At 40.1% G+C, this 25,950-nt stretch overlaps 1 protein-coding gene across 2 annotated transcripts in view; it reads left to right on the top strand.

Annotated features, from left to right (window-relative positions):
* The window catches only part of SLC25A12 (solute carrier family 25 member 12), a 121,718-nt gene extending 106,441 nt beyond the window's left edge, over nt 1-15,277 (top strand). For both annotated transcript variants that reach the window (XM_036746647.1, XM_036746649.1), the window contains 5 exons: nt 5,336-5,476; nt 8,702-8,840; nt 11,799-11,957; nt 12,056-12,146; nt 14,135-15,277. In XM_036746647.1, the coding sequence (XP_036602542.1) occupies nt 5,336-5,476; nt 8,702-8,840; nt 11,799-11,957; nt 12,056-12,146; nt 14,135-14,333 (729 nt within the window). In that variant the 3' untranslated portion in view covers nt 14,334-15,277. The remainder of the gene's footprint in view (nt 1-5,335; nt 5,477-8,701; nt 8,841-11,798; nt 11,958-12,055; nt 12,147-14,134) is intronic.
* Nucleotides 15,278-25,950: the final 10,673 nt, after the last annotated feature.

Genomic DNA, 25,950 nt, shown 5'->3' with positions numbered 1-25,950 from the left:
TTAAATAGAAGCATTGATGACGATGTTTTCCTTAAATTTCTGTTGCATAGGAATAACCCTTATTCAAAATGAAATTTGTCAACTGTTGAGTTCTCTCGTAATTGATTTAAAGCAATGACAACTTTATGTGGAAAATAAAAGGATAGAAATCAGCTTGAATATGAGTATTTGTCCCTCTTTCAGAAAAGAGTCTGCCCTGTGTGAGTGGGTACTCAATGAGGACCTCATCTCATGATGATTAAATAAAACAATTTGAAGCCCTTGAGCCATTTTTTTGTGTGTGGAGGGGAGCAAAACCCCCAAAATTTAATAGTAGGTGGCTTATCATCTATTTTCTACCTCAGCATAGGGGGAAAAACCACCATCAAAAACATCGGGCTTGAAAATCTCCATTTAAGATAGTGGAACTGCCTATAATTATGGGTGGTTGTTTTTTGTTTTTTTTTTTTTTTAGCTCAAAGCCTAGTACTTTGGGTTCCATTGTTTCATAGCATCATAGAATCAGAGCTAGAAGGGTCCTCTGGGGTCATCTGGTCCAACTTCCTCATCTTCCAGAAGAGGAAACCAAATGAACCCTAGAGAAGTGACATGACCCATCTGAAGTCACAAACTAAGAGACAAAACTCATTTTCAAACCTAGATTATATGACTCCAAAGTCAGTGAGATCTCACACTGCCTTTCCTGTGTCTGGCCATTAGAAAGTGGCAGAACAGAAGAGGCATAGGAAAGGAATGGAATTTTATGGTACCTAAAAAAGGGGACAGATCTGAAGAATACAAAAAAAAATGAAAAAGAGGAAGTCAATATTGGGTGATGCAGAGTAAAGGGACTGGGGAGGGTGGTTAACAATTTTCCCATAAGACATATTTAACTACCTAAGTTTGAAATTTTAGGTACATACTTAAACTAAAAGGATGCCTCTCCCATGAATGCTTTATTATTATTACTAATAATTAATTAGATACCTTAATGAAAATTGATTTATTATATAGTGTTTTATAGTTTTGTAGCATTTTACATGCATTATCTCGCTTTTCAGGCACTAGCTCACAACAATCCTATGAGGCAGGTTCTAGAGGTATATTACCCCCATTTTATAGATAAGGAAAATAAGTCTGGCATGGATAAGTGTCAGAAATAATATATAAATCCAGGTCTTCCCACTTCCCTCTAAGGCACAAGTGTCAAACGTGCAGGCCACAAACTGCTCCAGGGTGGCCCCAAACCAGATTAAAATATCATTGGGAAATGTTTAACAAAATAAATAAAAATACAATATGACAGATAATGTTAATTTGTGGTTTTCTAAATCAATATGAGGCCTGCAAGGATGCCTTTCTATTTGAATTTGATACTATTGCTGAAAGGGATTTAAGATTTCAGTGCTTTTAGAAATATTTTCTTTTCTCTGAAACCATCTTCCCACCTCAGATTGTGAAGCTCAACACAAGTTGATATTTCTTTTCATTTTTAAAAGCCTAAAGAAGTAATGTAATTGCAATATGCTCCTCTGGATCTGGTAAAGCACAACCCATAGCTGTGAAACATATTCATGATTGTATGAGTACTTTGAACCTAGCAGGGACTCAATGAGTGTCTTATGGCCTATTGGTGTCTTGGAAGGAGCATGTATCTGTACATGTGAAGGTACACTAGTCAGATTTAGTTTTGTAAAACACCTGAGACATAATTGTACACACTATCGCTTGCTAAATGATAGTAATGAAGAGAACCAACAATTAGTTTAAAAAAAAAACAACCTCTTTGTCCACCTAATTGCCTTACTTTATCTGTGAGTCTTTTTCATTTTCAAAGAAAGCCTCAGGCTGGTGTAGTGAATAGAGCTCTGGGCTCTGTCAGGAAAACCTGGATTTGAATCCTATATCAAGACACTTATTAATGGGGTGATCCTGCAGGAGTCACTTAACCCTTCCTGAGCCTTACTTTCCGTATATGTAGGATGGGGACAATAATAAGATCTGCCTTACTGGGTTGTAGTATACTTTTATATACATCAATGAGATTCTATATACAAAACACTTTGTAGACCTTAAAGGGCTATAGAAATGTTAGCTGTCAAGATGATGGTGATGATGCATAGATCTCATCTTTATTCTCCTCAAAACTCTCTAGTGCCTTTTAAAAAAATTATTTTTATTTTTAATTTATGGAATAAAACAAGCATTTCCATAACATGGTACAATAAAAAAGATTGCACATGAAACTGCAAATCTGTTATGTACAACTTGCTATTCCTTTTAAATATATAACAAAGTTACCATCTAAATTTCTTTTTTTTTTCCCAGTGCCTTTTTATTGTCCCCCAAGTCCATGCTCCTCTGTCTGGTATTCAAGGCCATTAACATGTTCTCTTAATACTCTTAATATACATACCAATCTGGACTATTTTCTTTTCCCAGAACACTCTCTGTGCTTTTCCTCTTCTTTGCTTATCCTGTTCTTTATATGTATACATCTCATTCCCCCAATAGACATTATAGTTGTCTACATATATATCCCAAATTCTGTCCTCTCTCCAGTCTGTAAAGTTCATGAGAGCAGTGACTATGTCTTACCTAAATTTGGTATCTTCCTCCATGGTGCTCTGCATGTAACAATCGCTTTAAAAATGTTTGTTGGGTTGTATACTTCAAAAAGTAATTTGGTGAGTTGCGTAGAGGAGCGGAAATATCAATTTAAAGAAGAGGGTGAGAGGGAACTAGTTTGAAACTGGTCCCATTATGGGAATGAGAGTGTATGTGTTCATGGAGGGAGATTACTTGTTTGCCTGGCAAGATGTTATTATTTATAATTGATTAAAACCATAAACTAAGTTCCCATTTATTTAAATGTAATGTCCCCACTTAATGAACATTACCCAAGGGCTGACAACATCTAGTAGTCCCCAGTTTTCTGTATTATGATCAAAATGTGTGGTTTTGTCAGCTGTGGTTTTGATCTGCTTTAGAAAACAGAAAACATTTGGACTAAGGTTCTCTTTGTTACTATTATTTTAAAGCATGACTTCAGGGAAGTCCATATACTTTTCCAATTGGTTTGGTCTTTAACACTCCATCAAGAGGAATTACTTGGATTATCATTTTAACATAATTTGTCACCCAGCAATCTCTTAAAAAAATATTGTTTGCTGAGACTGAAACATTGAAATGTTTCCTCCTGCTGGGCAACAGATTAAAAGAGGGAGAGACCCACAGAGGAAAATCAAGATGCAAAACTGGGTCAAATCATTGTGTTGGGCCATTGTGCCAATGGCATTATGGGGGTGTGGAGCTGGGCTGTTGCATATGGCTCCAGTCTCAGGAGATGATGAGACTGAGCAGCAAGAACTTGTTGCCTCTCTGGGCTCTATAGACAAAGAAGGGATTACTGTCCTGGGTCATAATGAACAGTAGGTTTCCCACGAGGGGGAGAGGGCTCAGGATCTAGCCCCAACATAATCATTTCCAAATAATTGTGATAGTCAATTTACAGAAGAACTTGGGGAAAGAAATTTGTGGTTTTTAGCCAGAGGAAGGCAAGGCTATTTAGCTGCAGATAGTCACCATTCTAGGGGGTGTTTTGTACATATTTTATCGTTTTAGGAGAAATAAAAGAGAACTTGGACTCTAAGTTAAAAAAAAATCAGAGCCAGATTGTATGCTCCTTCTGCTTAATAGAAAGCACAGGACAGGACCTGGGTCACCTCCTGACGCAGTCTTAAAAAGGATGCTTCTTAGGCTTTCTTTCCATCTTCATCCCTCATTGAGGATGTCACTTAATATGTGAAATGCTGTTCGGCAAAAGGCCTCTTGCAGCAGGACAGGCTTTTGTGAATAGCTTACCATTATGGGATGGAGATGTGCAAAGAGGAATTTTCCTCCTCTGTGAGGGCTGAGGTAATTGAAACTAAACACACGCGCGCACGCACACATGCATGCAAAACACTGTAGAAACCAAAGGAAGGGATGTTAGCACTCAAGTTAAACTTGTTTGTGCCTTTCCTTCTCTTCTCTGGTACTTTGCAAATTTCAGATGCAAAACACTCATTTTCCCAATTGAGGTTTCTGTCAGTCAGACTGCCAGAGCATGTGTTGTTTTGGAGGGGAGGGAGCTGGGGTGTAAGGCTGTACTTCTGGTGACTAAGCATTCTGTTTCTGAGCTATGCCTTGGGAAGTCTCAGCCCCTCTTAAGTAAGTGGCGATCTGTCTCAGAGCTGTGTTCATGGTGTTAGATTTGCCCAAGAGTGGCTCATTCCCCCTCTGATGAGCCCTGAGGATGCCTGAGTTAGATTGCTCTCTACAAGGCTCAGAAATAAAAGCCAAGAAGGATTTTCAGAATGTTACATTAATGCTTAGAGGGAGGCAAGCTACTGAACGATTAATTTGAAAAGTATTAAATGCCTACTGTGTGCCAGGCTTTGAGGATACAAAAGCAAAGCTAGGGGAAGACGGGCATCCGTGACTATCGCCTGGAAGTGTGTAGGTAATAGAACTAGGAGGCACCTTCCAGCTGGCCTAATTCAACTCCCTCATTTGGATGGAAGAGGAAAGGAAAGCCCAGAAAGGTTAGGTCATTCACACACGTAAGGTTGTAAACAGCAGAGTGGGACCCTCTTGAGGAGAGGAACTCTTGTTTTTGTCTTTGACGAGCACCTAGCACAGTGCCTTGCACCCAGTAGGTGCCTTGTTAAAGTGAATGAATTAAATGCTATATATAGCTATGTAAATATAAGCTTTTGTTAAATGTGAAGGAATATCATTATAAGCCTTGTCTTGGAATCAGAAGATCTAGGTTTATATCCCATCAACCCGCATCATTTTGGGCAAGTCAGTTCACAACTTCTCTGGACCTACGTGTAGATCATGTGCATCTATGCCCCATACGTAACTAGATTTTTCACATGTCATAGACTGATTTTTGGGAAAAGATTTAGAGTAGTAGAACAGAAAAAGCTGTACCCTTCCATCTATTTCACTTTCCCTATAGAGGTCCTTACTTAGTTACCATAAAAGGGTGGTTAGGGACAGACTGGATTGGAAAAAACAAACCCACAAACAATGTTCACATTTCTAGCCTAGGGAATGAAAAGATCCAATACAACAGGAACTGGGCCAGAGCCAACAGTGGGGATTAGTTCCTTTGGCCTGGGTTGGAGAGACCAGCTGCAAACCAACCCAGGTAAGGTAGGGAAGATTTTCAGGGTGTTGTGTTTAGCACTGCCTGGTACATAATAAAGGCTAGTTGACTGAATGATGTTTTTTGGGGCCCCTAGCATCCTCCTCCCCCTCCCCCCACTTGGGAAATTCTTAGTTTCTTTCCTTCCTAATCTTGCAGGCTGGAGGCTCTCAGGTCATCTTTACTAATCCTTTGGAGATTGTGAAGATTCGATTGCAGGTAGCCGGGGAGATCACCACTGGGCCCAGAGTCAGTGCCCTGAATGTTCTTCGAGACCTGGGGCTCTTTGGGCTCTACAAGGTAAGGTAGTCACTGACTACACCTTAGATGGATGGGAAAGACTGTGAAACAAAACTGTGTAGAACAAGACCTTTTCACATTTAAAACAAACAAAACAACCCCAATGTTTTCCTGCCGGGTGGCCCCTGGAGGAGAAAAAACAAAAGGAAAAACACCTGACGCTCTAGTCGAGGTAGTGGGATATACAAACATTGTCTCTGACCCCCAACCCCAGTCACTGGGCTTTTATTTCTCTCTCCAGGGAGGCGTCTATTGCAGACCCGCTGGCTTCAGCCGCTCAGCTTTTCATTTGGTGGGGGTTTGTGAAAAGTTTCTCTGCTTTTCCTTTGTGCTTGTTTTGGAGTTCAAATTGTCTTACATTTATTTTGAATCTGTTATCTCCATTGTTATCTTCTCAGTGGGAGCCTCCCTTTGTCTTAATAATTTGACGACCGGGAAACAGTAGTGGAGTTTGGTAGGATTCAGATGTTTAAGAAGTTAAGTGGTAGGATTTGTCAATAATGAATTCCATTTAAAAAAAAAAGCCCACACCGTACTGTACTTTAGCAAAATGCCAGTCAACAGATTCCTTCCCTGCAGGTATACTTACTCCCATCATTACAGATCAGATGAAATGGAGCAGAAGCTATTAGTTTTCTTAAACAAGGAAGTCTTTCTTCCCATCCCCTTCACTGGTACAAGGGGGTAAATTCTGCACCTACAGGCAGCTGTGCACTGTGCTTCCAAAGCATCCTCCTGGAAGCGGATTTATTTATAGAGCTAACACTTTAGAAACGTGTAAACGTGCCTCTGTAGTGGCAGCTTTTATTAGGAATTCTGTAGATTAGAGTCACACAGCTCTGGTGTTGTCTAGAGAGCACTGCCACCACAATTCCATGGCAGGATGAGAGCACCCATACTTGGGACTTTGGGGCCTGGATTTGGGATTTCCTGCTTCTTTCATTATTTCTTCCCCTATCACACCCCCAGCTTAATGTGTGGACACTTTAAATTATTTCTCTTTATACAGTGCCTTAAGGAGATCTTGGAGTTTTTCCATGACTGACATTTGTCTTTTTAAAAAAGTCAGAAAAAAAATTATGAAAATAGAGTTCTCATCTGCTCTGGTAAAGACCAGGCAGTTGGTAGCTCATGGATAATTGATGATGTAGCTTGGAAAGGTACTCACTGAAATTGGGTGGGGCAGGTTGTCTCTGGGTAATTTTAAACTGGCAGCCAGAGCTGAAAGTCCTTATTTTTGCCACCTCTATTCCCCCCCACCGGATGAGGGAAATAGATGGGGTCACTGTTTCTTGTCTCTGCTTGCCAGCTTTGATGCCTCCCTTCAGTAGGAGGCCAGTAACAGTACCCTCTATGGTCCCTGGTAGTTACTATATTTTGCCATGGACTGACTTAGTTCTTTGTTACCCCACTTGGCTTTCTTTCATTAGCAAAGGGAGGCTCTGCTGGTGATTTTGAACTAAATCATGACCAGGATTTCTTCTATTCCCCAATATTCCTCTTTCACCAGAGGTAGCTACACATTAAGTCACTTGACCCACCCAGATCAACCAGCAGTGAGGCTGTGTGAGATAGTGAATAGGGCCCTCTTGTTGAAGTCAAGAAGGCCTGGGTTTAGACCACCCCCCTTCAGATGTTTAGTAGCTGTGTGACACTGAGAAGTAACTTAACCTTTCTGTGCCTCAGTTTCTTCATCTGTAAAATGAGAATTGATAGCTGCTAAGGTCCATTCTAGCTCTCTACAATCCTATAATGTTATGGAATGCTATTAATCTCTTTTTAAAGAATATTTTCTCCCAATTATATGTAAAGACAATTTTAGCATTCATTTTTATAAGATTTTGAGTTCCAAATTTTTCTCCCTCCCTCCCTCCCCTCTTCCTAAAATGGTAAGCAATTTGGTATAGGTTATATATAGAAATGCTATTAATCTTAAAAATAAGAGTCTGTGACAGAAGCACCAATAGCTCCTTAGTTGTTTATAGTGTTCCACTCTTCAGGTGGCCAGCTGAAGGTACCTATATTCATTAGGGTTTAGAGAACCTTAGAAAGAAGTTATCTTCTTTTTCCCCTTCATCAAGAAGCATTTATTAAGTACTTTCTTTTCAAATTTTTTTCATTTGACTTCATAATAACCTGGAAAGACTTACATGATCTGATACTGAGTGAGGGGAGCAGAACCAGGAGAACTTTATACACTAGTACAGACACACAGTATCTGTGATGACTGACTTTGATAGACTTGGCTCTTCTCAGCAAAGCAAGGTTCTGAGACAGCTCCAAAAGACTCATGATTGAAAACGCTATCTACATCCAGAGAAAGAATTACGGATTCTGAATGCAGACTGAGGCATACTATTTGCTCTCTCTTTTTCTTTTTGGTTTTGTTTCTTCTTTCTCATGGTTCTTTCCATTGGTTATAAATCTTCTCAACCTGACTATTGTGAAAATAAGTTTAATGTGAAGGTATACATAGAACCTATATCAGATTACATGCCGTGGTGGAGGTGGGGGGGAGAAGGGGGGGGAGAAAATTTGGAGCTCAAAATCTGTGGAACTGAGTGTTTTGAACCAAAAATAAATTTAAAATTTTTTTCCCATTTATTTTATTTACTATTTCCCAATTATGTGTAAATTTTTTTTTAAACATTTTTTAAACTTTTGAGTTCCAAATTCTCTTCCTCCTACCCCTCCCCCCGCTAGAGAAGGCAAACCCTTTGATTTCGATTATATGTGTAAGGTCATGCAAAACATATTTCCATATTAGCCATGTTGCAAAAGGAAACACAAAATAAAATAATAAAAATAAAGAAAGTTGAAAAAGCATGCTTTTATCAGCACTCAGAGTTCACCTGTTCTCTCTCTGGAGGTGGATAGCATTTTTCATCATGTGTCCTTTGGAACTGTCTTGGATCATTGTCTTGAGCAGAGTAGCTAAGTCTGTCAGAGTTGTGGATCCTTGCAGTATTGCTCTTATGCTGTACAATCTTCTCCTGGTTAGGAATAAGTTATCTTAAACCTTACTATGGGTGTGTACCCCTCCTCAGAGGCCCCCTCTCTACTAACTACTGCCCCTACTCTTATTCTCCTGCCAGACCCCTGAAAACTCTTGAAGTTGTGAGTGGCTTTTCACCTGGAGACCCTTTTTTCCCACTTGGGTAACTTGCTAGCTTAATTCTCCCTGTTTAAACAACTGGTGTGCACTGTTTTCTCTGTATGTGACAGGGTGCCAAAGCGTGTTTCCTCCGAGACATTCCCTTCTCTGCCATCTATTTTCCTGTTTATGCTCATTGCAAACTCCTCCTAGCTGATGAAAATGGACGGGTTGGAGGCTTAAATCTCCTGGCAGCTGGAGCTATGGCAGGTAACAGTAATTTTTTTTTAATCAAAAGAGCCTTTTATTTCCTCTTTGCAGTTGGAAATATAGAATCTACAGGTACCTGTTCCCGTTATAGAGCCAGGATTATTGTTTGTAGATGACTTCGTTTAAATATGATCACTAGTCTCCTTTGTGGGATGTACTTTAATTCTGATGAGAGCTAATTACATTTGCATAATGTGGATAAACAGCTTAATGCCGCTTAGCAACTTGTAGCCAAATTAGATCTGCCCATCTAAATTGGGCTTTCATCATTTACATGTTTCAGAAACTTCTACCCTACTGTAAATCTTGGGTGAGGCAAACCCCTAGCTTAGAAGGTGATTGGGGCTGGGGGAGGTCGGGAGCATTCAGGAGGGTGAAGACGTTTGTCTAGTTATAAATCAGGTACCAGGAAAGGTTCCAGTTTAAAAGGTGTCTTCAGTAAGGGTAAGAGTCTGTTTTCTTCCCACTTCAGCCTATAACCTCATGCTTCTGTTGCTGATGTTTGATTTGGAGTGGTAAGTGAAACAAGGTTTCCTCGTGCACTGTCCGTATACAACAGAGACACAGCGGAGAGAGTCACACAGTCCCAAATCACTTAACATTTACTTGCATGTCAGTAAATGTAGAGACGCAGCGTCTCTACATTTAGCAGCCAGAGTGTCAGCCTCATCCAGGGAGACAAGGTTCATGTGCCACCTTTGACGTATACTGGCTATAACTTTTCAGAATTCTAGGAAATTCTCTAAAACTGTAATTTGCAAAGAAGGAACGAACCCAAATTAGTGGGAGATTCCTCATTTAGGTGTTCCTGTACCAGTGAAATCTCAGGTCTAGTCCCTATTCCCTATCCAGGAAGTATAGTTACCCCTTCCACATCTCAACTTTCCCCATTGAAGTTTCGATGTATCATGAGTTGGCATTAGAAACTAAATGGGAATTTGGGGGGAGTTTTGCAGACAACACAGAAAAAGTTTAGAAACTCAAAAATGCATAAAACATATTTATGGTATTGTATATCATCAACATATTTTATCTCTTAATACCATAGTGATTCAGACTTCTTCTCTGGTACGAAGGGAGGGCCAAAAATTTTTACCTGGATTTTCCCGATCATGGGGGGTACACTCCTACCCCCAAGATGTGGAAGGGATCTATCTATCTATCTATCCATATATATATATATATGTATGTATAAAGGGGAAAGGAGGAGGAAAGAGCATGACCTTAAATTGTATTTCCAGCCTGAAAAACATAACCTACCAGCCCTGACTCCAGGGTCCAGACACTGCTTTCATAGGAAATGTTTTCTGGCAGTATGACTCTGTTACATTTAGCAAGACAGTCTGAAGATCCCTCTCCTCCCAAATTTAGGTGTTTAGGGGCTTCCTCAGGTCCTTCAGGACAGGGGAGGGCCATGCCAACATCTATAGGATAGATGCCCGTGGCTTTTCAGCTTGTGATTGGGAAATTCCTTCCAAGGTTGGTTACTCCCAGAGCTGCAGGAAGGCATTACCATGTTTCAGCAAATTATTTACTTTACTGTGCCTCTTATCTTTATTAACGTGGACAGTTGAAAGCCAGAGAGTTTATTTGCTCTGTACTTGCTATGGTGTGCTGGCCTAGCTCCTTTCTGAAGCTCACTCATTCTGACTGAAGTCTCCCCATTTTAAATTGGGGTCAGCACTCCTATGCCAAGCTTTCTTCATGTAATTTCCAAATCAACAACAAAAAGCAGCAAGAGATGAACTGTCCAGGCCCAGCCAGGCATTTTGCTTTGGGTTGAGCTGTGGTTGGTTTCTTTTTCAGTTGGGAGAGCCAAGTAAATAAACCAACCCAAACTTAGATGGTTCTCAAAAATGTCACTGCCATGAAATGCTGTCAATCCCAGCTTCTCACCCACAGCCATTTGATGTGAATTTTCAAAATTAGAAGTGAATATTTCTAATTTTTACCCATAAATGATTGAAGTGTATGTGGCCACTGAGGAAAGTATTGAATGCTGTACTTAGGAAAGTTATTTACCCCAAGTTGTAGTTAAACTGAGTACAAGAGTGAGGTGGTATTCGCTTTTCTCGGTAACATATCTGCCCCTGTATTGGCCCTTCTAACTTTGGTAAGCTGTTTCAGTGGTATTCTGATCAAATTGATTTTTTTTTAAATTCTTTTTGTGTTATTCCTTTGTTCCCTGTTTTTGCTTTTATAAATGTACTGTGTGTGTGAAATCCATTTTCTGGATCCTGCTGATCGGTCTCAGTGTAACCCCAGGAATCTCAGATCCAGTAAATGATATGCCCTTTAAACAGCTAGCTGTCCTGTTTCTCTTAAACTGATGGTTTGTCCTCCTCCTTGGCCTGCTTTACTGGCCTTCACTTCAGAAACTGCTACCAACGGGGGTCACCTACTTTTATGTTGGCCCATACTGCAGGTGGGCTGTTCTAATTATTAATATTCACAGTGCAAGGTGGGGTTGACAAGAGCCAGCTAACAACACAAGTTGGTGTCAGATGTATTTAGCAGCTCATTAAATACATGCCATCATCTTACCATTTTTTTATTACCTATGAAAATATTTGCATCTTATTTGAGAAGAAAAAGGGAGGTATTTAATGTGATTGATAAAGCAGCTTGAAGGAACCTTGAAAAGAATTGTTCTGTTTATATCACAGCATAATTTTTCGTATGGCTCTTTTGACTCATATATTGTAGAATTATTTTCAATTCTTGTCACAAAATATGACATTTGTAATTTAAGAGAAACACAGAATGGTGTTGCTCTGACCCCTAAAGCAGCTAACAGTCATCTTATGCTTTTTTTTCCCCATTAGCACCCAAGTGCCTGTTTAAGAAAGTTTAAGTTTCCCACAAGGGTTAAAGTTGGTAGTTATATTGTTAGAGGTTAGAAGTATTTCTCTCTTACAGGATACTTTGGGTGAATTAAATGTGGTTTTCTCCTGAAAGGTGTACCTGCTGCTTCTTTGGTAACCCCTGCTGATGTCATCAAGACAAGGCTGCAAGTGGCGGCCCGCGCTGGTCAGACAACATACAGCGGTGTTATTGACTGTTTCAGAAAGATACTGAGAGAAGAAGGACCGTCAGCGTTCTGGAAAGGAACCGCAGGTAGGGACTGAGTTAAAGTAGAATGCTTCCTTCATTACTTTGCCAGATCCATCCTTGGTCGCTAAATTCAGCCAATTTGTTTCCCTCCCTTTCGGCAGCCCGAGTGTTCCGATCCTCTCCCCAGTTTGGGGTTACGTTGGTCACCTATGAACTTCTACAGAGATGGTTCTATATCGATTTTGGAGGCCTGTAAGTGCTACTACGGATTTTCTTTTATAAAGAGAGAGCTGAGCTATGCTAAGTCTTGTGAGGTTATTAAAGGGCTGGTAGAAAAAGACTTTCTGGGATGCATACTTGTAAACTAGTGGTATTGAGAGACCAAAGAGAATGACATGGAATATCTTGTAGGTTCTCACTTAACTATCTTAAGGAGAACAAAGGGAGGTAACAAAGTGGTGTCTGGAAACACCTGCATTTTAACAAAAATGTTATATTTTTTCATTCTTCATGGCTCCATTAATCATGAATCCCTTTGTCCTGTCACTCAATAACATAGTTTTCTATTTCAAAGTAGATAAATATCATTACTATAAGTCAGAGTAGAGTACATGTAATATTTTTTTTGCACTGATATAAAAAAGATTGAGAATTTCCCATTGTAAATAACTTGTTTCAGTTCAAATAGTGGTAAAGAGAGTCATGACTGTGCATGGGAGGATAGGTGGGGTTTCGAGTAGTGGGATGGGTAGAGTACCACCTGGAGTGAGGAAGACTTGAACTCAAATCTAGCCTCAGATACTTACTAGCTGTGTGACCCTGGGTAAGTCACAACCACTGTTTGCCTCCGTTTCCTCGTCTGTAAAATGGGTATAATGATAGCACCTATCTCCCAGGGTTGTTGTGAGGGTCAAATGAGACAGTAATACTGTTTGCCTGGCACATAGTAAGCTCTATATAATGTTAGCTTTTACTATTGTCATTATTATAGTTGGAAGAAGGGCTTCAGTAGTTACAGAAAGGAACCTCTGAGGTCATCTAACCCACAGGTCGGGGCTTGTTCTGTGAAGTTTGGATTAAGTCAAAGGGCCGCACTTGAGGACCTAGAGGGCTACATGTGGCCTCAAGGCTGCAGGTGCCCTACCCCTGATTACAGATGAGGAAACAGGCCTAGGGAGGCCAAGTAAGTTGTCCAGGTTCTCATAGGTAGTATTAATGGGATCACCATGGGTCTAGGACCAAGAGAAATATGATTTTGTTCGTCTAGGAAGGGAAGGGTAGTACAGTGGAAAGATCACTGGCTTTGGTGGCCAGGGTTCAAATCCCACCTCTGCCACTTATTATCTGTGAGATACTGGACGTGTCACTTAACTTCCCTGGGCCTTAGTTTTCTCATTTTACAAATGAGGAGGTTGGGCTTCACAGCATCCAAGATCCCTTCTAGACCTAGATTTCTGATCATTTTGAGGGTGGAGGCAAGGGTATGGTCCACATTAACAAGTTCCACAAAAGGTAAATTTGTTAATTTGTGGTAGCAGTTGTATGTGGTTGAAAACTGGTTCCAGTTATCTATAAAGAGCTACTTTCCAGGTAAGTCTGCTGCGTAGGAGGCCAACTCACAGAATCAGGAGGTTGCTTGGTGAACACTGAATCCAAGTAAACAGAGAGGGATGTTCTCAAGGGAGGTTTCCATCAAAGGACAGCACCTCCCGCTATAGCTTTTTTGCATTTGAGAGCTTCTTCTGTCTAAGGAACCTTTGACAGTTTCTCTCTCTCTCTTTCTCTCTCTCCCCACCTCCCACTCCCCCCCCTTTCCCCCCTGGACCACATAGGAGAAAGACAAATTCTTGGCATTCAGCCCGTTTCTTACACAACAGAAACCTTGATCACGATACCCCTCTCCTCTGCCATGTGCTCCAATTTCCAAGATGACAAGTTTAATCTTACGTTACTTATACTCTAAATCGATGCCTTCCCCTTTGGGAAGGCCCCTTTTGCCCCTTGCTGAGATTCAGAAAGCACCCCTGTCTTAGCAACAGCATGTTTACAAACGATGTCTTGGGGGTGTAGCTTCAGTAGGGGACTTCCCTTAGAGGGTAGTACTTTCTGGCCTTGCCCACTCATTCTTGGGCAGTGCCCTCTTTGGAGCCTACACACTGTATACTTAGTACAACTGTTACTCACTAAAGCTCTGTTTTATGGATCACATTTGTTTTCTTTCTACCACTTTCTACCAATAGCAAGCCCTCGGGCTCAGAACCTACCCCCAAATCACGCATCGCTGACCTTCCTCCCGCCAACCCTGATCACATCGGTGGATACAGATTGGCAACAGCCACTTTTGCGGGCATTGAGAACAAGTTTGGCCTCTATCTTCCCAAATTTAAATCTCCTGTTGTTGCTGCAGTTCAGCCAAAGGTGGCGGTGGCACCCCAGTGATGAGACAAGTGTTCAGCGTGGCCAAAAGTTGTGATGGAGAAAGGCGTAGGAGAGCAGCACTGTCATTTTCCAGTCAGCTGCATGGTTCTAGCTGAACTGAGAATTTAAACCAGTTCTTTCTATATGATATATACATATATTTGTTTATAAAGTAATCATTTGCACAGAAAAACAACCGCAAAAGAGTTTCAAGCTTAAGTCTTGTGTTGAAATGTTTTTGTTTTTGTTTTTTCTAACCCTGGCATGAATTAGCGCCCTAGACTCCGCTTGACACGGCTTGCACTTAGTGACTGTACATATTGTACATCTTTGTACAGAGACATCTTGGCACCTTCACCCAGCAAGTGACATTTATAGAAGGAAGAGCAGTTCTTAGTGGCTGGAAATGTACAGAATGTTTTGAAAGTGTTTTATGAAGAATCACATGACAATAAAATGTATTAAAATTAAATTCATTTTCTTATTGGTGACAAGGCAATAAAGCATCAATAGAAGACGTATTGAACTTATGGTAATGGGTTTTCCATTCTAGTATTAAAAAAAAAAAGTATTTGCTAACAAAGGCAGAATGAGTGCCATCGGTGACATGCCTGGAGAGCACTTTCTTTGAAAAAAGATGCATGCTAGTGGCAGCCAGAGGACTAGCATGATGACTTCTGTGTGTCAGTTTTTGGTTTTTTCACTTGTGTTTAACATATCCCCTTTCTATCATGGCTTACGGTATAATCCTCTCTGTTCAGTCAGTAGGTTCCTTCCTGGACAGTGCTGCTTTTGCCAGGTTCTTTTCTGGCAGCCTTGCTTTATTCTGATACTGCAGGGGTGAGGCTCCACCTTTCGGAACAGGAAAGGCTGCCTTGGCAACGGGCTGGGAGCTTTGAAGCTGTACCTTCATTTGCCTTCAAATGGACATGATTCCAATCAAAAATAAACTGCGCACCAAAATGTATGCTTGTACTTGGATCTTCCTTAGTAGATAAAATATGAAGTACTTTCTGGTCTGGTTCAACACCCACCCCCAAAAGCTGGTGTATAGATTTGTCCTCAGCCTGCTTTTATAAGGAATATATGTGTTTTATTTCCCCGTGTTTAAAAACAAAGAAAACAAGTATAATGGCTGGCTTGGCTGGCTATTGTAAAGGTTTTTATTAAGGTGCTTTTTCCTTTGGGACTCTTACTAGCCAGAAACTCACTCTGCAGAGACCAGATTATATGTAAGTATGCTGTTTGTCAGCTACATCCCCCATTTGGAATAGGACTGGTTTGACTTGCAGTTAGGGAAATTCTGTTACTGCTACTGATGAGTTAATATATGATTGGCAGTCAGGGCTAGGTGTCTGTGTATAAATGTGTATCTCCAAGGAGCAGGCTTGCAGACACAGAAAACCACCCTGTGTCCTACACTGGGGCGGAGGTGGGGGTGGAGATGCTCTAGCTTGAACAGAGACGTAGCTGATGGCTCTCCCACCATCAGTTCAGGATTTCAGGCCACAAGGCCTCAAAACCCTTGCTCTGTCAACAGTAAGTTATTTCCAAACAGCTTTCTTGATTAGATTGGACCCAATGTGTTTAATGGCTGGAACTACTCTGAAGAAAAACTATGGATTTGGGGAGGGGCAAAGAAGAGATCATTTCCTTTCTTAATAGGTTAAAATCTCTTGGAGGACAGAGTTGCCAGTGTTCCCTACTTAAACAAAATATGCTGTGATGATATTCATAAGAAATGAGGGGAACGAAGCTGCAAAGCAGGTTAGTGAAACATCCGTTCTTCCTCATCCCTTTGTTCCCAGGTTCTACTGAGTGTCGGGACAGTGCTGACTTTCTTAGGACCAATAATATTTTCATGAGTCATACCAGGGCTGTCACTTTGATTTGATTTGGAACTAATCGGTGACTGGGTCTACATACAAACTCAATCTGGCAGTGACTACTAAAGTGTATGTGGAAAGCCCTGAACCCTAGGCCTTGGGTAGTCCTACCTACCATCTCCAGGGGAGATACCGAGTTGTATGATAGGGTGGTAGTTGCCTTTGTGGTTGCCATAACACTTAATTCCAACCGTTGGTTGCTCTGAGAAGCGTCAATGGTAAATTCATGAATGTATAACCCAGAGCTAGCCTGTTCAGAAGCTCACCTTCTACAACTGAATAAGCAAATGTGTCTGAAGCACCATTAAAAAGTGAACACTTCATTTTGTAAAATGTGTCTAAAAAGGCTCATAGGAGCTAGAGTTGCAAATTTAAAGGTTAATTAATAATCTTAGCTCTGCCTTTGCTTTCCTGAGCCACCATATTAATGCCTGTGCACTTGGTGCTGTAATTGGTGCGGTGTAATAATAAGCAATTTCCTTACAATAGCATTAAGGTAGGCAGTACAAATATCATTACCTCTCTTTCATAGATGGGGAAAGTCCCAGAAAGGTTAATTGATTTGCCTGGGGTCACATAGGTCCTAGGCTGTGGAGCTGCTCTCCTGGTTCCAAATTCAATGACCTTTCTGCTACAGAACACTGACTTCCATAAAACCATAGTTCTTGGCTTCAGGGAGAGGCCCAGGGTGTCTGAACTATAAGGGCCTTACTGCAGAGGCTTAAACAGGCCAAGCCTTAAGTTGCAGAATGGGGTAGGAAAGTAAAGCCCTTATCTATTAATTCAGCCTTTTGCTAATTTTAAAGAGCTGCGAGAGTATGAGCAGAGACCTCTAGGACTCCTTAAAACACTCAACTCTACATTCCATGTGCACACAATACCCAGGAGCTGCATCCTCTGACCTTGTTAGAAATACTCACTTGTTAATGTTAGCTTGTTGAGTGTTAATTACTCTCAAGGCTTTGTCTCGTTTAAGAAAAGTGCAAAAGGCCTTCGTTGGCATAAATACTGGCCAAGTAACTAGTGCATTTCAGAGGGGACTAGATATTCATTTTGCAATGAAAGGGTGGGCCTTTTCTGAATTTCTGGCTGTCAACTTGAGCATCTCAGATTGAAAAGATGTGGCCAGCATCCATTAACCACAACGACCTCTGAAGTATCGTCCAAGTTCTTTATTGTATCTAGAGTTTGAAATTAATGGGCCACTAGTTAGGCCTCGGAAATCTTTACATTAGAGGAAGTCTGTTGTAACAATAGACATGATGAAAGGTTTGGGATGCAATTAGAAAGTGGAGTTTGGATGAACCAGAAAGCTCTGTCACTGGAGATCAGAAAAAGGCAAAGCAGACCATCCACATAAGGTGATGCTCACCATTTAAGCCAAGCAGATCCAGGGACCCATAAAGTCTCAGACTGTCTTTCTCTTCTGTCTCCCAATTCAACCCAACAAGTATTTATTAAGCTCTGTGCAAGGCACTGAAAATACAGAGGCAGAATGAAATGTCTCCTACTGAGAGCCCTTTTCCCCCACTGGGAAGATTTAAATGTCAACAGGTAAGTTAATGGAAGGTAAGTTTAATTTTTTTTTTCTTTTTTTAAAATTATAGACTGACACACGCAAACATCCACAGGTAACAAGACAAAACAAAAAAGAGGATTGTATATGAACCAATGACCTTCAGTTATGCAGGGTTTATTTTAAAAGACGTTATGCAGGATAACTCGAGGAAGGAAGAAGCCAGAACTAACAACTGAGGAGAACAGGAAAGACTTCCACAGGACCTAGTGAGTGAGCTAAGCCCTGAAAGAAGCTAGCAATTTTGAGAGGAGGAGCTGTGCAGAGTATGCATGTCAAGCAGGGAGGACTAGTTTTGCAAAGGCCCAGGTGGGAGGTAGCATGCTAAGCTGAGGCAACTTCAAATAGGCCAGTTTGGCTGGAACTTATTTTGTGCCATAAGCCTGGAGAGGGAGGAAGAAGCCAGATTATAAAGTGGGTTGGCAGAATGTGAACTGCCAACCTGAGGATTTTGTACCTTATCCCAGAGGCAATGGGGAGCCATTGGAGTTTCTTAAACAGCCCAAAATGGGACCTATCTAATTACTGGCTGGGAGTTCTGGGGTTCCTTAGGCAGTAATTGAACATTAAAACACAATTTACACATTTTGCTCTGTTGGCTGGGGCCGGGGTGGGGGGTGGGGCCGGGCACGATACTGGGTTTTAGTCCCAGTTTTGTCAATAAATTGCTCAGTGTGTGACCTAGTGCAAATTATTTAACCTTCCTGGTCCTCAGTTTATTCATCTGTGGAAATGAGGTGATTGAACTAAAAGACCTCTGAGGTTCCTCCTGGATCTGACTTCCTATCATTTTGCGTCTTTGTAGGAAAATTCAAGTTCAAGAGCAGCAGTTACACATTGGCCTAGCAATTAAAAAATCTAGTATTAAAATGCATCCGTTAATTATCCTAGCCCTTTATTTTCATGTGTCTAAAAATGGACCATTGTTCAGTCATGTCCAACCCTGTGATCCCGTGGACCACATTGTCCATGGGGTTTCCTTGGCAAAGATGCTAGAGTGGTTTGCCATTTCCTTCTCCAGTGGATTAAGGCAAACAGAGGTTAAATGACTTGCCCAGGGTCACAGAGCTAGTTGTCTGAAGTCACATGTGAACTCAGGTCTTCCTGACTCCAGTCCTAGCACTCTATCCACTGAGCAATCTAGCTGCCTTATTAAAAAAAAAAAAGGCACATAGGTCGTTTCAATTTATTCCATTTAACATCAACTTGCAACTTAAGCACAAGATTCTTTTTCCCCCCAGAGGTTTCCTCACACTTTATTTTACTGACTATGATTCAGTTACTCAATCATAAAGTGAGAGCCAGAGATTGAGCAAAGCATTTATTTATACTTTGTATTTAGGTCTATATTTCTTTGTAAAAATGCTAACTCATTGGGGCAAGAACCCATTTACTCCTTGAAAGGTCAGGTCAGGTCATATCTGATAAGACTATACAGGCATTTGTATACCTCTTCTACTCCTGATTCTAAAAGGAAAAGTCTAAAATTTTATGCAGATCATTATTACAACTTTTTTAAAAAGGATTATGCAGTGAGAAAATTCAAAGACAATAAAATTACTCTCCATGAACAATAAATGGATTTTCTGGTGGTGTGTTAGCTTTCTGGAATCCAGTCAGGACATGTTCAGTAACGAGTGTATGTTCTCCACACTTCCCCATTCAATTCACCATCACTGCCTTAGCACATTTAGAACCAAGTCACCCACCACAGAGGGAAGGAGAGGTACTGTTCCTTACCATTTACCTCCACAGCAGTGACCACACAGGTTGAGGTCTTTCTTTCAAAAGCCCAGTTTGAATATAAGCTGGTTCATGCTTTGAGTTAGTAATGAACAGAAAGAAGTCAACTTGAGATATCAGTTAGGAAACAAGCAATGCTATGATTTTGAAAAAGTTTGCAAAAGGGGAAAAAAAAAGCCTACTAATTGACTGTTCTGAAGTCATTCTAGTTTAAAAAACTGCGTAATGAAAATCAACCATGTCTAAGATCCATTTGACCTCATAAAGAGTATGAGAGGAAAGTATGCCTTAGTTAGCAGGCATATTATTGGTACCAAAATGTAGTCAGCTGTACCTTTCACTTTGCCCAGTTTGCTGTCAAACGGACTACAATCTGGATGACTGTTAAACCTCCTTTTGGTTCTGGTCAGAAACCTGGGAAGCTTTTCCAAAATGTAAGACTTGCTAACAGTTTCTTGTACGTGAAAAAGCTTTGAAAAATGTAATGCTCTACACAAAGAAGAGAGATTTTTTGAGGGGGCAACACTGTGACTGAAAGAGCAGCTTAAAGGATTGCGGGTGGATGTGGTCATCTTAATGCCCCTTTTAAAGGGCGGATAATGGACATGTGCCGGATTACCTTTATTTCTGTGAAACTCGCTCTTCAGCAAAACCCAAAGTGCCCCCAGATCTGTAAAACAGTAGGAACTGGCACTAAGAAGACAATTTCTTATTTACTTCATTTGGTCGATGAGAGTAGAAGGAGCATCTGGGTTCAAACCCTGACTCCATCATTTCACCTCTCTGGGCCTCAGTTCATCTGTAAAATCAGAGGAGTAGAAGATTTTGAAATTCCCTTCCCACTCTAAGAACTGTGAAATAAAAAATTCCACTAGAGTTTTTCTCTACAAACTCTTCCCATGATTATTCGGAAAGCCCTAGCCAGGGTCCACTCCCTCTTTTTTTTTTTTTTTTTTGGCTTCTGAGCCAAGTCAGGATAAAGAAAAAAACACCCTAAAGGGAATCCAATGATACCTTCACAAGAGATGAGGCATCTCCATGCAGCCTCATCTTCATTCTAACCAGGACATGGGCCCAAACTCTGGAACCTGTGGGGCTAAGTCATGTTGAAAAGAACTCGGCTCCCCCAGCATTGGAGCAGCTGAAGCTGTACCTAGCACTCTGTACCATCAACACAAACTTAATTATACAGCTTTTTATATTTAGAAAATGTCAAAATACTGACAGATTGAAGATATAAACGTTCAATGGTGAAAGTCAAGAAAAGGGGAAAAAAAAGACAAGGCACAAAAGAAGGGGAGAAGGGGGAAAAGCCAAGATTATATGCTTTACGCTAGATTTTCATTGAAGACCTTCCTTCAAATTAAGAGGGGTGGGATAGAGGTGTGTGTGGGGGTGTTATGGTCTATCAGTATTAGAACAAAATAGAATAAATGAGCCGATGTAGTTTCACAACATGGAAAAAATAGGCTCATCCTGAGCACTTTTTCCTCAGTCCCTCCCTCTAAGAGTTTTTAAATCCTTTTCTTCAACACTTCCACATGAAAAGGTTGTCTGAACTTTCTAAAGGACTAAAATGTGCTCTGTGGAATGGATCAGTGAATAGCTTCTATGAGTGAATTTTTCGATTTTATAAAAGACATCAACCTTTTCCTCTAAATGTACTTTTATCACAAAAGAAGTAAAAATCCTTGACCCTGAAAAAAAATCCCATTTATTAAAGTGATCATAGCTCCTCCCAGTTCCTTTCTAAATGGAAGAGCAGAGTGCCTCACTCTAGCCCCAGTGAATGTAAAGTTGGTCTTTGTAGCTTTAAAAATCTTGACACTGATTATGGGCACCTGGAGAATCAGGCTTGGATTAGGAAGTGTCATCTTCCTAAATTCAAATCTGGCCCCAGACACTTAACTGTGTGACTCTGGGCAAGTCACTGTTTGCCTCAGTTTCTTCATCTGTAAAATAAGCTGGAGAAGGAAATGGCAAACTGCTCTAGCATCTTTGCCAAGAAAACCCCAAATGGGGTCACAAAGCGTCAGACACGACTGAAAACAACTAAACAAACTCATATCTAGTTGCATAGTAGTTCACATTTACAGTGTTTTATGATTTACAAAGTACTATATTATCTCATCTGACCCTTGCAACAGCCCTGAGATAGCTAATATTATCACCCTCATTTTGCAAATATGGAAATTGATTTGCATGACTACCCATGTATAACCTATATCCAATTGCTTGCCTTCTCAACGGGGGGGGGTAAGGGGTAGGAAGGGAGAGAATTTAGAACTCAAAGTTTTGAAAATGATTATTAAATAAATAATTAAATGTAATTAAAATTGTTTTTACATGTAATTGGGGGAAAATAAAATACTTCAAAACAAACAAAAACACATAAATATGGAAATTGGGGCTGAGGGGTTAAATGACTTGCCTAGTTTGTAACTGCTAGTATCTCGTGTGGGATTTGAACCTAGGTCTTCCACCATGCTGCCTTTGTGTCTGTCCACTCTGCCTCTCTCCCCAACTATTCTCAATTCTAAAAGTACCACACGGCTCATTTATTCTTTACATGAGAGAATCCCAGATAATGTTATGTCAAGAATGTTATCGCATCCCTTAGAGATAACTGGGAGGGCCAAGTGTCACCAAAGCAGCTTTAGGAATTCTCTTTTTTCTTCATTCCCTTCTGGCAAGGGAGGAGAAACGTCATCACCGACATAATCATATCTTAGAGGGTGCTTTAAGGCTTATAAGGAACTTTCCTCCCAATGCCTTTGTGAGTCAGGTATTGTATTATCATTTTACAATTGAGAAAACAAGCTGAAATCCTAAGTAATTTCTCAAATGTCACACAGCTTGTAAGCACCAGACAGGATTTAAGTCTCCTCACTGAAGTCCAGGTTTCTCTTCCATTTCAACACAATGACTCCTATATACATGACACACATATGACACATACATATATGACATACCACATACACATGTGTATACACACGTATAACATATGGAGATACGTGTCTAAAAACCACGTTCCTCACAATCACTTCGGGGAGGCGGTGGGGCAGGAAATGAGAAGTAAAAGTATTATGATCTTCATTCCTACTTTTAACTAAAGCAAGAGGCAAAGACAAATCAGGCAAATTGCTGAAGGTTTCAGATCCAGTAGGTGGCAGAATGAGAACCTGAAGCTGGACCCTCTGACTCCAGATCCTGGGCTCTTTCCACACTGCCACAGGATGAAGCTTCACTTTGAGGTTCCTGTCCTGGAAAATGAGTACACCTTAGCCAAAAGAAACCGAGTAGACAAAAGAAGGGAGAGGACGGCACTGAATATTATGAAGATGAGAAAATCCAAGAACCAAGTTTGGAAAAGTGTGACAGAGTTTTTCGATGAAGATCAAGGAGGGAGAAAGAGAAGCGATTTTGTCACTGCAGTATACTACAGACCACCTGGACAGAAAGAGGAATAGTGGAGTAATTTGGGAAACAGATCATGTCAGGTACAGGGCATAATAGCAGTGATGAGGAACTTCAATTATCCAGACAACTGCTGGAGTTCTCTCTTGGCCAATACCAGAGTAGCTGATAACTCTCTGACCTGCCTTTGTGATAATTATATACTTCAAAAGATGGAGAATCCAACAAGGGAGTGATTCTATTCTTAATCTGGTGCTTATTAATAGGCAAAAGCTGGATGCTAGGATGGAAATATGGGAATCCTGAAAGGAGTGACCATTCCATCCTTGAGTTTAAACTGGAAGGATGTAAAAATGCATACACAGCTTTACATACACTCTAGATTTCGGGAAAGCAGATTTCAAAGGATTCAGGAGAAATTGGGGTGAGATCTCATGGACTAAAATGCCTCAGAGGAAGTTTGCCTAACAGGGTTGGGAGAAAAAAAAAAGATTTGTTTTAAGACCAATGGGGATGAAAAGAACTCTTTAATTAGCTTAGATTTTTAAAAAGAAGTGTTCTGAGGACGGAAACAAGGCCACGTAACAGAGTAATAGGAGTATGGCATGGTCACGCAGAAATAACATCAGAAAGGCTAACATTCAGAATGACTTGAGGCTTATAGAGGGAAAGGAAGCTAAGGATAACAAAAAGCAGGATTTTGTAAAAGCAATACTGGAAGGAAAAGGAGGATCAAAGAAGGGAGAATGTTTTTTGCTCCAAGTGGATGGGTACAATGAAGGAAAAAAAAGAAAACAAGCGGTTACTAGGCGCCCTGCAGGTACCACACTAAGTGCTTTACAAATGTTAACTAATTTGATCCTCACAACAACCCTGAGAGGTAGGTATTTTTGTTATTTTCTCCATTTTACAGCTGAGGAAACTGAGGCAGAGGTTAAATGACTTGCTTAGGGTCACACACTAGTATATGTGGAGGTCACATTTGAATTCAGGTCTTCCTGACTTCAGGCCTGGCACTCTAACCACTTAGCCACCAGCCCCCTTCAACACCTTAACAATAATTGATAATAGGGTAAGAAGACAGAGATGCTCAATTCTTATTTTGTTTGTTTTTTCCGCCAAAAGTGACTTTTGCATTGGAAAAGAGAAGACAAAAATAACAGGGATGGAGTACCCAATATAATTAAGGAGTTAATAGCACCTTATTGTCCTTGGATGAATTTAAAGTCGCCCAACCAGGAAGAACCATACCCTTAGGTCCTGAAAGACAGATGACCATGAAGTCACTGTCACTGATATTCAAAAGATTATGAGCAACATTTAAGAAGAATTTTCTATTGGTTAAGAACTGCTAGGAAAGCTGGAAAACAGTTAGGCAGAAATTAGGCTTAGACAACAATCTTCTTCCATATTCCACAATAAGTTCAAAGTGGATATGCATCTTCTATATCTATTTACTTAATTTTGCACTTAATAGTATTTTATTTTTTCCAATTACATGTAAAGATAGTTTTCAATATTCATTTTTGTAAGATTTTGAGTTTCAAATTTTTCTCCCTCCCCGAGAGCAATCTGATATAGGTTATACATGTATAATTATGTTAAATATATTTCCACAACAGTCATTTTGTGAAAACAATCAGAACAAAAGGAAAAACCATGAGAAAGAAAACAAACAATAAAAAAGTGAAAACAGTATGCTTTGTTCTGTATCCAGACTCCATAGTTCTTTCTCTGGAAGTGGATAGCATTTTCTATCACAAGTCTTTTGGAATTGTTTTGAATCATTATATTGCTGAGAAGAGCTAAGTCTATCATAGTTGATCATTGCACAATGTTACAGTTACGGTGTATAATGTTTTCCTGGTTCTGCTCACTTCACTCAGCATCAGTTCATATAAATCTTTCCAGGTTTTTCTGAAATCTGCCTGCTCATCATTTTTTATAGAACAATATTATTACATTATATTCATATACCACAACTTGTTCAGTCGTTCTCCAATTGATGGGCATCCCCACAATTTCCAATTCTTTGCCACCACAAAGAGAGCTGCTATAAATATTTTTGTACATGTGGGTCCTTTTCCCATTTGTATGATCTCTTTGGGATACAGACCTAGAAGTTGTATTGCTGGATCAAAGGGTAAGCACAGTTTGGTTGCCTTTGGGCATAGTTCCAAATTGTTCTCCAGAATGGTTGGATCAGTTTACAACTCCACCAAGCATGCATTAGTGTTCCAACTTTCCCACATCTTCTCCAACATTTATCATTTTCTGTTTCTGTCATATTAGCTAATCTGATAGTTATGAGGTGGTACTTCAGAGTTGTTTAAATTTGGATTTCTCTAATCAATAGTGATTTAAAGCATTTTTTCATATGACTATGGACAGCTTTAATTTCTTCATCTGAAAACTGCCTGTTCATATGCTCTGACCATTTATCAACTGGGGGAATAACTTGTATTCTTATAAATTTGATTCAGTTCTCTATATATTTGAGAAATGAGGCCTTTATAGGAAACACTGGCTGTAAAAATGTTTCCCACCTTTCTGCTTTCCTTCTAATCTTGTTTGCATTGGTTTTGTTTGTGCAAAACCTTTCTAATTTAATTTAATCAAAATTATCCATTTTGCATTTCATAATGTTCTCTATCTTTCGTTTGATCATAAATTCTTTCCTTCTTCATAGATCTGACAGGTAAACTATTCCTTGCTCACCTAATTTGCTTATGGTGTCACCCTTTATGTCTAAATCATGTATGCATTTTGACTTTATTTTGGTATAGAATGTAAGATGTTGGTCTATGCCTAGTTTCTGGCATACCATTTTCCAGTTTTCCCAGCAGTTTTTGTCAAATAGTAAGTTCTCATACCAGAAGCTGGAGTCTTTGGATTTATCAAACAGTAGATTACTATAGTTATTTACTACTGTGTCTTGTGTACCTAACCTATTCCTTGCGCATCTATTTATCAAAAAGATAATACCATAAAAATTACAAGAAGCAGATCAAACACA

This window comes from Trichosurus vulpecula, chromosome 2, assembly GCF_011100635.1.
Source record: "Trichosurus vulpecula isolate mTriVul1 chromosome 2, mTriVul1.pri, whole genome shotgun sequence".
Taxonomy (NCBI): domain Eukaryota; kingdom Metazoa; phylum Chordata; class Mammalia; order Diprotodontia; family Phalangeridae; genus Trichosurus; species Trichosurus vulpecula.
Note: the sequence above shows the minus strand (reverse complement) of the source record. Positions and strands in the feature narration are given on the sequence as shown.